This window comes from Urocampus carinirostris, chromosome 9 (assembly GCF_059441175.1).
Source record: "Urocampus carinirostris isolate Australia breed hairy pipefish chromosome 9, RoL_Ucar_1.0, whole genome shotgun sequence".
Lineage (NCBI taxonomy): Eukaryota > Metazoa > Chordata > Actinopteri > Syngnathiformes > Syngnathidae > Urocampus > Urocampus carinirostris.
The window spans coordinates 33,156,528-33,176,785 of NC_142357.1; the positions used below are offsets into that span (position 1 = coordinate 33,156,528).

Here is a 20,258-nt window from a genome sequence, read left to right on the forward strand (position 1 = left end):
CAGTAAAGTTGCGAGCGAAAAAGAAATTAGAAACTGAGGAATGGTTGGCATTTCTTGAATCCCAAGACTTTAACCTTCCGAATGATATTTGGAACGATGCATTTGAGAGACATCGTACGGACACCGCATCCGCACGTGTCTACGACACGTATTTGCTTCTTTGCAAGCTTTCGGAATGTTAAGGGGGGAATAAGTTGGACTGAACTATCTGACTGTTTTGTCGATGTTCCCAATGTAGCGCCTTATAATCCGGTGGGCTTTATGTATAGAAAATAAAGAACCAAAAACTATTTTTTTGGGGTGCGCCCTATTTCCCGGTGCGCCCTATAGTGCGGAAAATACCCTAGTATAAAAGGCACATTTAGACCATAATTTCCGTTACATATATCAATGTTGTGAAACATTGTATGCAACAAGATTAGACATGGCACTCCATTGTTAAACATGTAATATAAAGACTTTGAGGAAAACGACAAAAGACTATCAGGAAGAATAGGCAAAAAACAAAACAAATAATAATTAAAATGAAAATGTTTGGAAAAACTAACCTGAGTTATAATATTAATAATGCACTTAAGAATAACGCAATGCAAGGACAGTAATACTGCCACATACATCATACTAAATAAATACCACAAAAATTCTTCTACAGAAGTAATACGATAGAAATACTACAAAATACGATGACAATAAGTAGTGGGGACAGTCGATAAAAAGGGACAGGGACATATATTATGTCTATATTTTTCCCCACATTATGAATTAACTACAATTGTTATCTACTTGGATTGTAGTTCAGTATAAGTGCCCATCAAATTGTGTCAATAATTAGAGGAAAATAGTTATGATATTATTATGATTATGATATCTAGACATTAAACACAGCCTTTGTTTTTTTTGGTTTTTTTTTTGCAAAACTGCAAGTATGCATTGGTCTTCTGAATAGCGTTTTTTAGCTAGTATTGCTAACTGTTTACTTTGTTCCTCACTTCTGCAGAACCCAAAACACGAATTTGTTTTTGATCCTATATTTACTTTTTGATATTTCAGAATTTTCTTTTTAAAATATAGACAAAACTTATACTTTAAGTGCATTTTTGACTATTTCGATTGTTTTTTTGCATCTGGAAAAAAAGAGTAACACATTTTTTGTACTAATTAATATTACTAACTTGAAAATTAAATATTTTTATACTGTACATGTATTTTTTTGATCAATGAATTTATTTATTTTTATTGAGGCTTGGTTTGGCGCACCCACCCAAATCCCCTGATATAGCACAACCGCTGGCCAGACTTTGTTATCAATGCTCTTTTCTATGACTTATTTCTCTTTATATTTTCTAAAATATTGATTTAAGATTAAATGTGTGATAAAAAGTCGCAATTAGGTCCAGTTCCGTCTTGGAAAACAAGGGTCCCGTTCTACACGCTGTTTTTAAAGGGGACCCGGAAGTGTGACGTCATTTCCGGGGGAAAGCGCCTTAGGCTAATACTTAAATAAAGCATCGTTTAAAATAAATACATACAGCATAAGCTAAATTCAAGCTAGCATGGAAAGGATATTAATTTTTTAGTAGTTTAAGAATTGAGAGGGAAAATACCACTTTTTTTGAGAAGTGAATTGGTATAGTGTTCGGATAAGGATTCTGAAGGGAGAAAAAGAAATAAATTATATAAAAAATTCAAACCTTCAGAAACATGCCAATAGCTTTTTTCTTCTTTGGTGACCATCTTCTGTAGATGACACTTCTGTTAAACTATCAGGTAGGTTTTCGGTTGTTTCTTGAGGTTTGTTTTTTTCCTAAGCTTTTTACTTAAAAAGTCCCCTCATTATACTATTTAATATCTCGTTATTGGTATATTTGGTGACATCTGTCAAGTGTCCTGAAATGGCGTTTCCATTGTCAACAACTGGATTTGGCTTCGTCTAGACTTTGTCAACAGCGCCCCCTTGCGGTACATATAAACATTGTTCCAAGACTGTTCAAATATAGATTATTATAATTATCATTTTATTATTTGAGCTTTATTAAAAATATGAACGAGGTGTTAATTTGAGAAAATGTCAACTAAATTCAAGAGTACGGCAACGTGGCCGTGTAGTTCTAGATGGCAAAATACGGGTCCCGCCTCTTCCGCCCCAATCGACAACAATATCCCGCCTAGGGATTGGACGAATTGCGTGTCAATCAAAATGGAGCAATAACGTCCCACCCTCCCTCTGTCCCCCGATAAACCGAACCTGGCGTTAGGCGAACCGTCCCCGGTGTCCTCGCTCCTTACCCGGCCCCACCTGTTCTCACCGAGACGGGGATGGATGACGATTCCCAGCCCGCCGATGAAGGCCCCTCCGCCGCCAAGAAACGTGGCAGCCCCGCCGGGATCTTCCTCTCCAAGTCGCGCTTTTGCTTCGATCGCTCGGTCGAACCTTCCATGTTCGGCGACACTCGACAGTTCGTGTTTCAACCCGTCCAGCGTTTCTCTTTCCAGCCGAACCACCGCGAGGTCCGAAGGCCCGGCTGCGGGGTCCCGACGTCCACCTCCTCGGAGACAGCGGCAGCGGGTGGCGGTGCCCTCGGTAGCCCGCAACAACGCGCTGTGATCGGCGTAGAGGAGTCAACACTTCCCGCTGGACGACTCAAGCAGGAATCTCCTGACTGCACGTTTGAGATCAGTTCAGGTGAGGTGACAACTTGAAGTTAAAGAATTGTGATCTTTTTAACTTATACATTTTGTGTTATGATGGAGTCATAATGTTTTGTAGTTTGCAATAGTCTAGATCTGTGCAGCCCTTTGAGACTCTTTGTGATTGAGGGCTATACAAATAAATGAGACTTGACTTGACTAATACAACCACTGATAAAGTGCATGTTTAGTTTCATTTCTCCTCGTTTGCTGTGATTGATGTCCAGTTGAGGTGACCCATAATAAGATCACTAACGTGCAAAACCATGCATTCTGTCTGGCTCTCATCTCCCAGGGTTGGGTCTCAAGAGCTGCCCAGAAATAATGGGTGCGTCCAAAGGCAGACCGACCTCAAGATAAAAGCAATTAAACTAATCCTTGTTGCCGTAAAATTTAACAAGCTATTCACATTTTAATAATGTTTTAATCTCTTTATCACATTTGGCAGATCAGTGCTTCTTTATTACTGTCTTGTTGATTTAATAACAAAGCTGCATGCTAGGGTTGCAACAAGCCATTAAAATAAAAGATGCTCATCAAATAGATAGATAGATACTTTATTCATCCCCGTGGGGAAATTCACACTTCCAGCAGTATCCTTGTGTTGAAAATAAACTAATAATAAAATAAAATGAGTAGAATACAAAAATACCCAATATGACGTATTGATATAGACTATTTTAAAAGTGCTACATGAAATACACACTGTAATAGAAATAGGGTAATCTGCAAATGTGGGGGCGGAGTTTAATGCAGACTTTTACTCCCGCGGTTGGAGTTAAAGAGCCTCATGGCATCACCAAGTATTTTATAATTGTAATTGACACCGTATCATTTGGATCCACGATTTGAAAAAAAATCATTTAAAATTTCAATTGCTCAACAATTATTATATGCCAATTTTCTTTGTTTTATTGTATACCATCTTTATTTTTAATTAATATTAAATAAAAACTGTCAGTCAAAACTTTTGTGTTTCAACAATCCTCAATATTGATCAGCCCACAAATGTGTGAGGGATTTTTCTAATAATCATTGACTCTTTGCGTTCTCGTTTAAAAACAATACTTTAGAGTTGGATGCTTTCGCAATGATACCATCGATGAGCTTTTACTTTGGAAAATGATCAATATGTATCCAAATTTTTAGATGGTATGGCCTAAAGTAGTAAGTACATTCTTATATATATTTTCTTTGTACAAATGTGTTTTTCTTTAAAAGTGAGGATTGTAATGAAACATTTGAGTTAATCTGCTTAATCAAGAAACTAATCAATGGATTCATTCTTTAAAAATAGGGCTAGTCACTAAATCAGCCCAAACAGTTATTCTTTTTTTTTTAAATTGAGGATTTTAAGCTTTGCCAAATCATTAAATTAGGTCAAGGAAATACCTGAAGCAGGTGCTGATTAGTAAACAATTGTTACTAAGTAGTTAAACGTGTCAGTGATGCTAGTTAGTCCCGATATGCATTTTTTGCAGAACTATGAGTGTTAAATTGAATTTTAATTAGAATAAAATATTATATTCTTGTCTTGTTATTCTAATACAGCTTTGTGTTAAAAATATAATTGTCCAGGCTGCTATTTTAAAGCACTGGGGTGTATTATTTAGTGAGCCTAAGAAGTGTATAAATACTTCATTCATTTAAATGAAACCCTAACAATTCAAATAATCAGCAAAACTCGTGTATTATCTCGTAAACATGATTTTTAGGTTTAAACTTTAATCGTATTTGGACTTAATGGCCACACAGCTGATCCTTCAAGTGGTGGTCATTGTGGCCTTTGATTCTGGCACCTTCCATTTTTTTCCTCACATTTTCCTTCTCTAGCCACTCTTCTCAGCCACTTCGTTTCAGGCAATGACTCTAGCTTTATCACTCCCCTTCATGGTCATACTAGCAAACATCGCTGATTTCCGTGATTCTCTGTCCAGATGCTTGACAAATTATTTATTCTTGCAGTCTTTTTAATCGGTTCTCCCACTTAGCCACCTACACTACCTCTGACTAAATCCAGCTATTCTGGCTTCTGAATTTTGCCATGTTTCCATCCTTGAGGCCTTCCATTGTGTGTCTTCTTTGAATGCACACGCTTAGGTTCCATTATAAGCTACAGCAACTTTTAGGGGTGAATTATTACAGACTGTGCCTTTAAAGGTCAGGTGTCATCTTAAGACAGTGATTCTGATTTTTTTTTCATTTTAGAATAAACCACGCTTAGTGTTCAGATATAAGAATGCTACTGCTGTGTTTACAAGCTCCAGACAAAAGCAAGTCTGAATTTCATCAACAAGTAGACCACACCACTCATCTTCACTGATGATGCGTTTAATGTCCCCATGATGACAGAAAATCAACCTGATGAAAAGAAGCTCCCAATAACCGCGACGGCGTGCATATCAAAATGGCCTTCTCCGAGCATTGTGATTAACACAAATGGGCCTCATAAATTCTCCACGGCAGAGCATGTTGCCGTTAATGACGTTTTATGAGGCTACTCGGCTCGCCGTGCAGCAGAAGTGGCGAGGATGGAATGGGGGGAGTATGGGGGTTCAGTAGAAAATGGATGATATCTGCCATCGCTACACAGGGACAGTGTGCATATTAATAAATGTGACACATCTGTGCCAGGGCTGATAGACACATCTGAGCGCTTGTGTGTGTATGAAAGGACGTGCCTGGATTAAAAGGCTGCGATGTTGGCAATATTCAGCTACGCATTCATTTTTAGAAACATAGTCGTAATCATAGGGCCATAAATATTTTTGACAGTGTAGTAGATATGTTTTTCGTGAGTGGTACAGGTGGTACCTGTGTTGTATTAAAATCCTCTCTTCAAACTGAAGCTAGTTTGGAAATAGTCAAAGTAGGTCATGCAAAGGGCAGAAGTAGCCCAAATTCAAGAAGAAAACTACATTGCAGCAAATATAAGAATGCTGTAGGTGTCTATTAATGGTAACATTTCAATTGAAACAATAATCACATTTGTAATACATTTTTTTCTTACAAATTCCTCATTCTTAATTTGAATGAAAATAAGTGAAGAACTAGATTAAAATTTAGAATATGGGTGTACTCCGGAATATGTGTTTTATTATTGCATTTTAATCAACTAATTCACTGCCATTGGCCGCTACAGACCTCAATTTTAGTGAATGAGTGGATATGATTGACTGCTATATATGTCAATGGCAGTGAACTAATTCATAGTTTGAATTTGAATGATTTTACTCTGAATTGAATGAAACTGCCCGAGTAAATTATGACCATGGTCAAAGCTGCTTTAACTCAGAAAGCGGTCACAGTGTAAAAATGGCACATTTTTCAATTCTGGCCAGAGGAAAAAGTTAGTTTTGACCTGGGTGTTAAAACTTTGACCTTGGAGTTGAAACTTTGACCTGGGAGTTGAGGCTTTAATCTGGGAGTTGAAGTTGATTTAAATCAGGAGTTAAGGCTGCTGTCATTCCCGATTTTGAGCAGGTTTAACTCTGCTTTAATTTCTGTCCCTTGCCAGAATTGAACATAAACAAAAGTTGTCATTTTTGCTCCTTTGTTCCCCCTTTTCTTTAATTCCAGAGTTAGAGCTGTGTTAACTCTGGATTTATATCTGCTTTAACCTCTAAATTAAAGTAGCTTTAACTCAGGAATTAAAACAGTTTAAATTCAGGAAATAAAGTAGATTTAATTTGGGAATTAAAGTGGACTTCACTCAGGAACTAAAGTGGCTTTGACTTCTGCCCTTTGCCAGAGTTGAATATCTCTAAAATTGTGCCTTTGTTTTCCTCTCAGCAATTAAAAAGTTTTAATTAAAATTTAAAAAGAACCAACACGGTGGCCTTGGGGGTATGGCGCCCGCCCCGAGACTGGGAGGTTGTGGTTCAAGCCCCGGCCGAGTCATACCTAAGACTTAAAGCATTGGTACCCGTTGCCCCCCTGTTTGGCGTTCAGCATTAGGGGTTGGAATTGGGGGGTTAGGTCACCTACTGACTCCCAACACCTCAGTTGGGTTGAGCGTGTGGGCTGGGAATCCCCTTCTCTGAATTAATCTCCCAAAAAGAGTCAGAAATGACTCTAGCCACCTCCCACTAGAGGGATATGGCTGTAATATATATATATATATATATACATATATATATATATATATATATATATAATTAAAAAGTTTGATATTAATGTTTTTTTCACTTTTTGTCTTCCATGGCTGATGGACTAAGGTGTAGTTGTTGGATGTTTTTTCACCCTGATGTCAAAACTGTCAGGTTCAAAGCGATGTCAGGATGAAATAAGAGACTCTTTGAGTTACAAACTTATTTGTTCAAGAAAAGCAAGCACAATGTGACCACAGTCTTAGATTACAATGAAATAAATCTCACGGCGCATGAGCGCCTTTCTTAACCCGTTACAAGGATTCTGATTGGAGGATAAAATAAATGGCGTGCATCTAGGAGGCATTTTGATTGGACAATTTATCTGGTTACATGGTGTGATATGCACTGCTGGCCGTTAGAGGGCACTATAACCTAACAATATACATGGAAAGAAGAGAGTCCACTCTTCCACTAGGGGGCAAGCTTACAACAATATACACTACATTGAAGGCTGTACATTTTTTAGCAGATCACAGACTTCCTTTTAATCTAACGATCCCAGGAGCAGAATCATTTATGTGATAGATTAGGAAGAGGAGTTTTGGACACCACAGTAGTTCATTGTTTGATGACAGATAGGACTAGCCTGAGAAGCTGCTAGTGACCTTCAAGTTGTAGCTTTTTAATCAGAGGCTCATTTTTGGTGCCTGAGAACTTATTCTTTTGACCTTGAAGGTGCTTGTCTCTGCAAAAACTCAATATCATAAAACCACACACTTATTGACTTTACTATTGAAATATAAATGTATAAAGATATAAGAGTATTAAAAGGCACATTTAGGCCATAATTTCCCTACAAAAACCTTGCAACGATTGAAGCAAATGCTGCCAAAATGAAATAAAATCATTTATGCTTTTGTGTTTTTGTTCAATTGTCCAGAAAACCGTCTCATCTTGGACGCCTTTGCCAAAGAATGCAGTCGAGTCCTCAGTCTGCTCAACAACGGGCGTCTGCTTGAATCCTCGCCGTCCTTCCTGCTCAAGACTGAGAACGGCTCCAGTACCGGTCACTGCGCCAAACCCGAGGAAAGCTCATCTTCTTCATCCACAGACCCCGAAGAGGAGGCGCAACAAAGCCATTTGAGCCAGCAACAAACCTCTGCCGTCCTGCGCATCTTCACAGACTCTCTGCACAATTATTTGCTTTCGGGGCCACGGCGTTCAATCGCCAGCTCAGAAGACGAGCGCTGCCAATTGGGGGGACACGATTCCGAAGTATCGCCCCCGAGGCGCGTCTTGGCGGGCTGGGTCTCGCCGGCGCCATCCGACTCCTTCGGGCATCCGTCCTCCACACTGCAAGAAGAAGACGAGGAGAGCTGCTGCCCACGTTGCTTGGAGCTGGAACAGGAAGTCATTTCGCTTCAGCAGGAGAACGAGGAGCTCCGGCTCAAGTTGGAAAATGTCCCAAGTATGTTTGTTTATAATGCAGAAGAATGAAAAAGTCAACACAGGAACTGTAGTTTTTATTAGTGTATAATACGGGTTGCAAACCTAAGGCTCTTTTCATGAGTACATATGGTTCAGAGAATCCAATTTTAACTATTGCACGTTTCTCTGCGCGGCTTTAAAATTGAGTGATTTCATTCTGAATTGGGTGCATTGGTTTGGTTTGAACAAATTTATTGACACTAAAAACAGAAAACAATCATGACAATCTCAACAGCAATTAAGCACATTCACAATATTATATTCCAATATTACGTTTTTAACAGCAAACACAAAGTGAGGTTTGAACAAACCTTCTCGAAAATCAAACATATTCACAATTTCATTATATAACATGTGAAGCCAAAGCAACACTAGCTAGATAGCTGGATCAATCCAGTATGTGTGTGTATGTATATATATATATTATTCTCAACTACAGTTTACAGTCAGGGTGTCAAATCAATATAACCTGCTTTGGCAGTAGGTCGCCAAGAAACCCTTTAAATGGAAGCTTATTGAACTATGTATGTTCACTGCTGCTATACCTTATGATGAAACCCACTGATCAAACTGTAGCTAAATAAAAATGCCAGAGAACCACTCAGACCAAATTGATTGGATGGGTGGTAGCGATGGGCGGTTCTCCGCAAACAGCTCAAGACACTCACTCCTCTCAGTCTGTTAAATAAGTTAAATACGACAGAATCCTTTTTGATTGCAGTATTTTGTGACATTTTTACAGAAGAACTTTGCTTGCACCTTGTTTTGGAACCATTATGTATGAAAAAAATGACGTTTAGGATAAGCCTCAATGCTTTTACGTAACTGAGGGCGGGAGACAAATTTTTAACATTATTAATATTATTATTTCATAGATTTGATCAAATCATTAAATGACACACAGTGGAATAAAATGTGCTGCAGAATAAGCTTTTGTCTGCAGAGCAAGTTTGGCGGTTTTGTTGAATTTTGTCTTAAAATATATGGTGGGCTCTCTCAAAAAATATTTTTCAATATTTTTACTCTGTAGCTCTTTGGGTCAAAAAGGTTCCCGACCCCTGGTGTATAATGTTCACTTGTGTATAAGCCGCACAACTAATTTTCGATTAAAAAAATGGTGTAAAATCATCAGCTTAAACTTTTAAGTCAGAAGCCTTGTGTTGAGAATCATCGCAACAGGTATTCGAGCCGGGAACGCGCCAGTAAAAGCGCCCCTTGTCAACCATTAGACCACTTGGGTTTTAGTTGACACAGGAAAAGGCGTGAGATTTTATCTATTTTTACTCACGATTACCTCGTTGCTGAACACGTGAGGCCATGATTAGAATAATTTATTGACACGGAATCCGACTTCAAAAGACTTAAAATAAATACATTTTATATTTTATTTTGGTGTTCATAGTTTACCTTGTGAATGAATAAATTTAATCCTGTCCCCAACATTGTGGTACCAAGTAATGTGACGATGAGATAAAACCCAATGCCTTTTCCCATGTCATCTATAATTAGTGGTCTAGTGATGAATAATTGGCGCTCTCACCGCCGCAATCTGGATTCGAATCCTGTTGCATCAAATGTTACGCTAAAGCGGTCAGTGGTATTTTTTGACCGATCAATCGATGCTCAAATGCGATAATGTATTACTGTATTTTTGGGGGTACCAGAAAGTGCATTATACACGACTTAATATGATAAATAACTAGATGTGTTTGTGTTTAGTTCCCTGTCAGAACGTTCTTGACTACTTCAAGAACGTCGTTGAGTTTCACAACCAAATGGCGCCGCCGATACCAGAGGAGCAGTTTACTGAGGTGAACGCTTACCTGGAGTCTGAAACTCTTCATGTTTTAATACTAGTGTGTGTTGATTCTTTTTTTTTTTTTCAGGAAGAAGAACAACACTCCTTTGAGGTAGGTGGGAAAAAAACATTGCCTTATTGGAATAATTAATTTTTATTTAAGGTATTTTTATTTATTTTGGTATCCAGTAAACCCTTGCAAAGTCGGTAAACGTTTCGATCACTATTTACTATCTTACTATAGCATTGCGTTTTGCATTCTGATTGGCTAAACAGTCCCTGTTTTCAGTTCTTAAAAATATAATTTGACAGTGCCGGTCTTATTCGTCAAATAAAGGTTTAAACAGTACTTCTATTTGTAAAACGATGATTGAGCCTGTAATAGGGTTTGTTCTTTAGTTTCAAACCCTGTATTGTATGTATTAAAGATTATTTAATTGTATAATTGTTGTTAATTAAGGGTCTTGTTTCATGGATTTCACCGATCATTGTTCTGTATTTTATTTCTTTTTTTTACAATGAGAAAAGAATAATATTTAACAAGCAACCTCTACTCATGTGGTTGATCTCCTGTTTTTTCGGTCATGAAGTATTTAAATTCTAATCCCAAAAGAAAATATACCTGTTATCGTCTGTAATAAATCATTTTGCTCAATCTAATAAATGAGACATTTTAAAATAAAAGAAAGAAAATTATACTTAAAAATAGCAATATTTTTCTGTTAACTTGTTATATTTGGTTTTTAGTGTGTGATAAATATGTTCTATTAATAAAAACCTCACAACAGCTGGCACAAAAAAATTTAGAAATATGGGCCTCGACACTGTGACCAATTTAACTGCGAAATTTGCCTAATTTTGTAGTATGTGCAATTAACAAAAAACAATTATATATATATATATATATATATATATATATATATATAATATACAGTGATTCTGGATTAAAAATCAAACTTATTTTAAGCCTTCCAATTGCAAATATTGTCATGCTTTTAATCACCACTTTATCTGTAATAAGTCCGGATTATCGATTGCTAACGGCAGTACAATTTAGCGAGGATAGCGTTTCATGTGCCGCCTTCGTATTTCTTAAAAATTGTTTTCATGATTGGCAAATGTAATATGTAGTATCTCTTGCGTGCTAAAGTCTATCTTTAAAGCAACTATGCGGACTTTAATGAGATGACTGAAAAGGAACCTGCACATCTCATAGGATTTTATATTAAAATTGCAAACATGTCGTCCTCCAGGGCAGCAAGCAGTTGCTGGAGAACTACCCTCTCTTCATCAGCAACAAGCAATGGGACGAAGCGGTCAACTCGTCCAAGAAAGACGGCCGGCGGCTCCTGCGCTACCTGATCCGCTTCGTTTTCACCACCGACGAGCTCAAGTTCTCCTGCGGCTTGGGAAAACGCAAACGCTCGGTCCACCTGAGGGAACCGGGCCTGGAGAGGCAACCGCTCAATCCTGTCAAAGTCGGCTGCCTCAGAGGTACCTACCGGCTTTCCCGGCAATTGTATCACCTATGCTATTTGGCAGAGCGAATAGAATCCTTGACTAATTTTAGGTTTGATGAGTGGTAAAATGACCAAAATAAAGGAAAACACCATAGTCAAAATGACAGGATTTTCCACACTATAAGGTGCACCCCCCAAAAATAGTCTTTTCATACATAAGGTGCACTGGACCCTAAGGTACATGAGATGGAGACTACAGTAAGATTTTCCGTTATAACCGTTGGGCTTTTTGTAGACTTGCAGCACACAGGGCAATTAATCACTCTATAAAATCCCAAATTAGCTTGCCTTTCTTCTCACAGAGACGCATTGTGTTTACAAAGTTTCAATATCCCTATTGCTCATTTATTATACTAGCACGCCAATTAGCTACCAACATTATACACTGCATTTAAATATGTGATTCCTGTCCAACCCAATCGGAATATGCTTACGTGCGTCTAGTGGTTGGGTTCCAGCACTCTGACTGCTGATGTCCGGTTTCGATTCCCTTTGTGTCCCATGTTTTGCCATTGTGGTTAGCGATAATTTTCACCTGATCTATCATTGCACAAATACGCTATTATACTAATGTAAAACGTTGTCTAAAACACGCACCCAAACTTTGAGTTATTTTTTTTAAGTTAAATAATGTACGTTATACACTAAATTCGGTACGCTTAATCGCATTGATATGACACCGGGCTAAACCAGAAGGAACGTGACCACAGCGGGTGTGTAATCGAAGCTTTAATCCCTTCTCTGGTTGGTGAAAACTGCAAAAGTACACTAAAATGCATCGGGTTATTTTGCCAAATACAGTGTTCTCGTTTGCCCGCGTCCCTGCGTCTTAGATGCATTATTTTTTCGGGGGACGCATTGTCTCAAATCAACGTGTGTCCCCGGGACACAACTTTATTGACACAAAATTGTCATTATTACCCGATTACATTTTTTTTAAACAAAGATTTACCGCACTCCAAACTTTTCGTTAAGCAAATGTTGTTTTGGTCTCGCGGTTCGAGTTTTCGTCTGCACGCCGATCTCGAGTTGTGTGGTGAAAAGTCCGTCTCTTTTTAGAGAACTGGCTTTTTCGGCTCAACTCATTCAAGAGAGCCGGCTCTCAAACGGCTCACTTGCTTTGATGCATTATATTATGAATTATTATGTTGTATAAAGAAGTTAAGAAAAAAAGGAAGTATAAAAGGAGAAAATGAAAAAAAACAGGTTTGTGGTTATCCCTTTAATCGGTATATCACCAACAATAATTTGATGCAGAAAAAGAATTAATAATTTGATGATTAAACTGAATGAATATATAGATTTTTATTATACATTTGTCACCGATTTACAATTTCAACCTCGATAACACTAAATTTTGGGGACCCATAGATCTCTGTTGGGACCCATAGATTTTTAAGGAGAAGCCATTATGATTTATTTATATTTAACCCGCTCTTTAACGGGGGTTACACGATAACCCGAAGGAAAACGAAAAACGTCTGAATTGTCTTTTTCCTCAGAGTTCATCCGGATGCACTGCGCCTCCAACCCCGATTGGTGGATGCCATCCGAGGAGCAGATCAATAAAGTTTTCAGTGATGCCGTCGGCCACGCCCGGCAGGGACGTGCCGTGGGAACTTTCCTGGGCGGTGGAGGAGGAAGCGGTAGTGGAGTCATCTACCTGGACGGCCTTGATGGACCTGAGCTCTATCTGAAGGGTTGTCAAAATGGTCAGTTGGACTGAAGGACACTTGTAACCTTACATTTTCCCAAATCGCTAATCTTTGCTAGCTTTGTTTTAGCAACCAGGACCAAGTATTACATTTATATACAAAATATATGAATGTGACTATCTCAAATGTCTCCTAATATACAAGGTTCAGTGATTTTCCTTATTTTCTCTCTCAAAGGTTCTTTTTTTTTTACAGAAGGCAGAAAGATTTATACTTATGTTTGAGTTGCTTTAGTAGCCGAGCTTCATTGCAAAAATGAAATCTTTACCCCAACGGCAGAAAATTTAGCTAGAGGGTCACCAATGTGATTCCCGCGAGCACCAGGTAGCTCCTCAAGATCACCTAAGTGGAGCCGGTTCTTAAAATAGCCCACCAATGACTTAATTTCATTTTTAACATATTTGACACAGTCTTTAAAGGTGGGGTGTGTAGTTGGAGGGGTCCTTAGAAAGTTTTTTCTCTGTAACGTATGTGAGTTCAAATAGTCTTTATATATATTTTTCCACTTCGCCTCTCTGCTTTTATTTTACACTATCATTGGTGTTCCGGCCACAGAGCGCGTTACGCTAAAGGAATGGAGGCAGGGTGATTGCGGTATTCTTTTATTTATGGATGAAAATGGTGAAAGTAAGAAAAGTACTGTTTCAAATACAGTCCAAGAGCCCAGCCCTGCCCTAAAAAAAGTTTATTTGGACGTGTCTAAGAAAGTCACCGTACTTGCACGCGTAACACAAGGTGATGACAGAGGCTGCAATCAATATTTCAGCCAGAATGTTTTAATGAGCCTATTTGAACCCTATTTCTTATAATTCAAAAATGTTAATACCTTAATAATACCATAGTACCGGTAATAACGATCGATATTTCAGAAATGCATATCAAACTTGTAGCCCATCGCAACATAGGGCTCATCTACAAACGTATTCCTCTGTGAAAGATTTTTTTCCACCCATACCGCATTCAAGTCAAACTACAGAAAGAGCGAGGTTTGCATTTCCAAAAACGAATTTCGTCGAATAGAAATATAGGAAAATTGGTTTCACAACTAGCATTCATTGGTTCATTCATAAATGGTTAAGGGATGTCAAATTTAGTATTAATTATGCATTTAAGATTGTACCGTATTTCTGTTCTAAAATGCGAATCTGATTAAGAGGTGCACTTTCCTGGCAAATTTTTTTAAAATCCCAAGATTTTTCGCTATGCTTTATAGTCTGGAATATACAGGATTCCAGCGCGCCTAAGAAAGTCACTGTAGAAAATAAGTATTTGAACACCCTGCTATTTCTCCCACTTAGAAATCATGGAGGGGTCTGGCGATTTTTTTCGTAGGTGCATGTCCACTGTGAGAGAGAAACCGAAACGAAAAATCCAGAAATCACAATGCATGATTTTTAAACGATTTATTCGTGTGATACAGCTGCAAATAAGTATTTGAACACCTGTGTATCATCTAGAATTCTGAGCCTGAAAGACCTGTTAGTCCTCCCATTAGAAGTCCACCTACAATGTATCATCCTGAATCATATGCACCTGTATGAGTTCTTAAGCTGCATAAAGACACCTATCCACCCCATAAAATCAGTAAGACTTTAGCTTGTAACATGGCGATGACCAAAGAGCTGTCCGAAGACACCAGAGACCAATTTGTACACTTACACAAGGCTGGAAAGGGCTACGGAGAAATTGCCAAGCAGCTTGGTGAAAAAGGGTCCACTGTTGGAGAAATCATTTGAAAATGGAAGAAGCTAAACATGACGGTCAATCTCATTCGGAGTGGAGCCCCATCAATGATATCACCTCGTTGAGTCTCAATGATTCTAAGGTGAGGAATCAGCCCGAAACTACACGACAGGAGTAGGTCAATGACCTGAAAAGTGCTGGGACCACCGTTTCCAAGGTTACTGTAGGTAGTACACTAAGACGTCATGGTTTAAAATCATGCATGTCAGAAAAGGCTCCCCTGCTTGAACAGTTTGCATATGACCATTTGGATGATATGGAGGAGTCATGGGAGAAGGCTTTGTGGTCAGAAGAGACAAAAATCAAACTTTTTGGTCATTATTCCACAAAGCGTGATTGGAGGAAGAAGAATGAAGAGTGTGATCGAAGAACACCATCCCTACTGTGAAGCATGGGGGTGGTAGCATCATGCTTTGGGGTGTTTTTCTGCACATGGGACAGGAGGAGTGCACTGCATTAAAGAGAGGATGACTGAGGCCGTGTATTGTGAGATTTTGTGGAACAACCCCCTTTCCTCAGTCAGAGCATTGAAGATGGGTCGTGGCTGGGTCTTCCAACACGACCACGACCCAAAGCACAGAGCCAGGAAAACCAAGGAGTGGTTCCGTAAGAAGCATATCAAGATTCTAACATGGCCCAGCCAGTCTCCAGGCCTGAACCCAAACGAAAATCTTTGGAGGCAGCTCAAACTCGGTATTTCTCAGTGACAGCCCAGACTGGTCTAGAGAAGGTCTGTGTGGAGGAGTTGGCCAAGATCCCTCCTGAAGTGTGTGCAAACCAGGTGAAAATTACAGGAAACATTTGACCTCTGTCATATCAAACAAAGGCTACCGTACCAAATATTAACATTCATTTCCTCAGGTGTTCAAATACTTATTTGCAGCGGTATCACATAAATAAATAGTTTTAAAAAAAACATGCATTGTGATTTCTGTTTTTTTCTTTTTAGTTTATTCCTCTTACAGTGGACGTGCACCTACGATGACAATTTCAGACCCCGCCTTGATTTCAAAGTGGGAGAAATGGCAAAATAGCAGGGTGTTTAGATACTTATTTTCTTCACTGTATCTGCCTTTGTTCAACAAATCGGATGTTTTTTTGTGTGTGTGTCAATTCAAAATGATTGCATCCAGGTTTCAGTCTTCCTTTTAAATTGTTTGAAGAGGGAGAAATAGGCAGAACATGCTATGTCCTTAAACTGTGATGAAGCACCTTTAGTTCTCTGGCACTAGGAGGTAAGTTTATACAACCTACTCGACATGTTTCTTCCTTTCAGCGATATTCTTGTGTCACGTTCCTGATTCTCAGACGTTGTGAGTTCCCCTAATATTTTTAGGAATACTATTCATTTTTTCTCACCCACCCTTTTCCAAGAATTGCAGAGCTTTAATAGCGAAGGCGAAAAGACATTCCCATGTCTCGCCGCGTTTTCTTTACCATGGAACAGATTGCGTATTCGGACTTTGAAGAAATGGAGCTGGAGAGAAGCAATGCAGTTGAGGGCGTTTATTACAAAGTTTCAAAATAAAGGTAAAATCAGAGTGCACTCTGGACCAATTGATGGAGATGCATTCTCCAACCAAAATGGATGCGAGAATATTTCATCCCCTCTCTTAGAGTGAAATCGTTGTCCATGCAGCATTACAGACACTCACAATTCAGACCTCACATTGGAAACCAAAAAACAGGAACTCCCTGTACAAGATTAGCACTGCACATTGCTAAGTCATCAAGGTAATGTGATGAGGCCATTGCTTGAAAGTACACTGATCAGCAAGTAATTATGTAGATAAATATGATAGGCATTTACAACAACTAAAATTAATAATGTGATTATCAAATTAATGATGTGATGATTAAATCATAAACTTGATATTGCGAGGAAACTCATGTAATACAGACGCTGCCCTACTTACGAACGAGATTCCGGACGATCATTCGTAAATTGAATTTGTAAGTTGCTTCAGTGCTATATTTTGTATGTTTAAGGTTCATATTGTATTGTATTTATTTATTCAGCCAGTATAAACATGATATATACAAGAAATCATTTGACACGCGAACTCTCAATAATGATAATATAATAGATATAAAAGAATAGAGTCAAAAAGATATTGTAGTGTATAATACAAGGTAATTATATAGAATAGTTTAAAAAGAAAGAATATGTGAATATCAAGACTAGAGTAGAATAGGTCGGAGGAACGCTGTTGGCATAATAATACTATACATAATAACCTTAATCAATTCCCATTGAACATACGAATATCGTAAGGGTAAAAACTCTCTTTAAGACATGTAGTCTTGCTCACAATGGAGAGAAGACGGAGACCTGACGGCAGGTAATCAAAGTACCTGCGAGCAGGGTGACTGGGATAGTCTATAATTTTTAGTGTCCGTTTTCTAGTTCGATCGATGTAGATACTTTGCAGGGACGGGAGGCCAGTACCCATTATTTCCTCTGCCGTCCTCACTACTGATTCCATCTTTGACATTTCTTTCTGATTGACGCGACCAAACCAAACTGTGATTGACCCTAGTTAAAACGGATTCAATGATAGCACGATAAAAATTGACTAGTATGTTTAAGTATGTTTAAGGCTTGTATAGGTAACCTGTATTGTTCTTTACTAAAAAAATAAACATTTCAGAAAATACTATGCTTTACAAAGATAATTAAAGTTAAGTTTAACTTACTTTTGGAAGATGAGCTTCAAGAGTTAGGTGACATCCTCTGTGGTAGAAAATAGCTGAAAGAAAGCGATCCAAGCGATTTTCTCAACCGCATCAAGCTTTCTTATTCCACTTTCGTTACGAATGAAAAGGCTCGTCTCTTCTTTACACCAACCATATTGATCGATGAACTAGATATTAAACAATAAAAATCTCAACGTTCTTAGCGCTGGAGATACAGTATAGAATGTTTGCACACGAACTAGGAAGAGGAAGCGGATTTCTTCTTCGGGGTGGATGCTGGGTGACCTCTCACAGCGCCACATGCCGGTAGTGGTGGAAAGAAGCATTACAGTAATGTCCTGTACTGGGACAAAGGTGCACACAATACAAAATCTAACCCACAGCAATGTCCGGATATTTTTTGACATCCTGAAAAAAATGTTTGTCTCTACCGTTTTACGAAAGCGGAATTGTCGTAAGTAGGGGAGCGTCTGTAGTGTCAACATTCTCAGTGACCTATTTTCATACTCTATCTATCTGTTATTGTTAGGCAATAAATTGCCGAATCTGGCACGTTAGTGCATTAGGTAAATGATATGAATATTTTCTGCTGGGAAATAAAAATTAGAAATCCACTTGCAGCCCAAAATGTAAAACTAACTCAAAAACTATTTAAAAACAAATGACTCTTTTTGTTATTATTTTCCTCATGTTTTTTGGCTGTCACAATCAAATATTGCCTTATATGTTTATTGATATGTCCAAGTATGAATAACCATGTTTGATTTGCTTACAGAAGCATCACATTATATATATATATATATATATATATATATATATTGATTTAGCTTTCCAGCTTTGTGTATTTTATCCAAAACTTCAAACGTTTGAATGTACCGTGTCAATGACTGTGTTCATGTACTGTGATATAAGGTACTTATGTTTTTTAAGCCATGTAGGAAAGTGCCACGGGATCTTTAAAAACGGTTTGTTGTGTCTTTTGTGCTCTGAATGTCAACATTTAGCCAAGTATTGCTTCTTTCGAATAGCTTTTGGAAACACTGTGAAAAGAAACGCTGATTCGATTTTTGTTTTTTTTACAAATATTTTAGTTTCGGGTTTATAGTTCATAATAAAGTAAACACTGAAACTCATCCGGATTATTTCATTTGACAATTTAGCATGCTAACAGCAGTCAGGCTAGCTAGCTTTTCGAAAACACTATTTACAAATAGTTTTACATCCATCCATCCATCCAATATCTGGACTGCTTATCCTCAGAAGGGTCGCCGGGGTGCTGGAGCCCATCCCAGCTATCTTTGGGCAGTGGGCAGGGGACACCCTGAACTGGTTGCCAGCCAGTTGCAGGGCACATAGAGACAACTCACTCACTCATTTACACCTATGGACAATTCGGACCGGGCAATTAACCTGACATGCATGTTTTTGGAACGGAAATCGGAGTGCCCGGAGGAAACCCACGCAAGTACGGGGAGAACATGCAAACGCCACACAGGAAGTCCATTAGCTGGATTTGATCCCATGACCCCTGAACTGTGTCGTAGATGTGCTAACCACTCAGCCGCTGTGCCACTCTGGTATGCAATGTTATTACTGGATTTTTCTTTTTAGTTTATCTCTCACAGTGGACATGCACCTACAATGAAAATTTCAGACCCCTCTGTGATTTCTAAGTGGGAGAAATGGCAAAATACCCGTGCTGCCCTAGTTTCACATTTGATTTATAAATAAAAAAGTAAACACTGAAACTTAAAATCAATATTTCAGAATTTACAATATAGCCTGTAGATGGCAGTCAAGCTAGACTGCTTTTGGAAATACTGTGACAAGAAACGGTTTGTTTTTTTGTTTTGATTTTAAACCTATAGTTTCCCTTTTAATTACATAGTTGACTAAAAAGAAACATTGAAAAGAAATATTGATTTCTAATTTTTTTTTATTACAAAGTCAGTCATTTTGCATGTTAACGACAGGCACACTAGTTAGATTTTTGAAACAGTCAAAAGTAAAAGCAGTATTGCTTCGCCTACTTAAAGAATACTGGATGTAAAGCTGAGCGCAGTCTGAAAATAAATGTGGTGAAAAATAAATAAAAAAGGTAGAAAATGACCTAAAAGTCTCGCAAACCCGAGTTATAGGGTCACTAAATGTGAGAGGATGTGGAAGTAAAGCGAGTGAGTGGAAGAAAGAGGAGATAGATAGAAAATGAGGGAAAGGAAGAAAAAATTAATTGGGCAAGAAAAAAAAAGTCAAAAGCTGGGGGGGAAGAAACAAAAGAAGAAAAAAAGGAAACAAGAAATTAAAAAGCAAAATAACATCGAGTGGGGTCCATTTGTTCAGTATATTACTAATAATCAGGTGATATTCTGCAGTTTTTTTGTATTATACGTATGTATTATTTTACTAAATCGTCATAACATTTTTTTCATTCTGCCGTGGAATTTTATTTTATTCAAACTGTTTTATACAAAGCAACTTTAAACTGTATTCCCTGCATCACACAACAAAATTTCTATTA

The 20,258-nt window shown here is 38.1% G+C and overlaps 1 protein-coding gene across 3 annotated transcripts; it reads left to right on the plus strand.

The window, feature by feature from the left end:
• Window positions 1-1,486: 1,486 nt before the first annotated feature.
• On the plus strand, window positions 1,487-18,873 carry bend4 (BEN domain containing 4). Of its 3 annotated transcripts, XM_088343551.1 has the most exons (7): window positions 1,487-1,767; window positions 2,494-2,683; window positions 7,720-8,247; window positions 9,987-10,078; window positions 10,154-10,177; window positions 11,319-11,559; window positions 13,088-18,873. In XM_088343551.1, exons 1-7 carry the CDS (start codon window positions 1,744-1,746, stop codon window positions 13,309-13,311), a joined length of 1,323 nt encoding a protein of 440 aa, XP_088199677.1. In that variant the 5' UTR covers window positions 1,487-1,743; the 3' UTR covers window positions 13,312-18,873. The 3 variants fall into 3 exon arrangements, with proteins under 3 accessions (XP_088199677.1, XP_088199675.1, XP_088199676.1); XM_088343550.1 differs by lacking the exon at window positions 1,487-1,767 and having other exon boundaries at window positions 2,157-2,683; XM_088343549.1 differs by lacking the exon at window positions 1,487-1,767 and having other exon boundaries at window positions 2,150-2,683; window positions 9,987-10,177.
• Window positions 18,874-20,258: the final 1,385 nt, after the last annotated feature.

Bases quoted from the DNA above. Each gene is read 5' to 3' on its own strand.
- bend4 (XM_088343549.1), top strand. From the start codon at position 2,317: ATGGATGACGATTCCCAGCCCGCCGATGAAGGCCCCTCCGCCGCCAAG. The intron at 8,248-9,986 runs GTATGTTTGTTT...GTTTGTGTTTAG, and splicing joins CAAGTTGGAAAATGTCCCAA to TTCCCTGTCAGAACGTTCTT. The intron at 10,178-11,318 runs GTAGGTGGGAAA...GTCGTCCTCCAG, and splicing joins AAGAACAACACTCCTTTGAG to GGCAGCAAGCAGTTGCTGGA.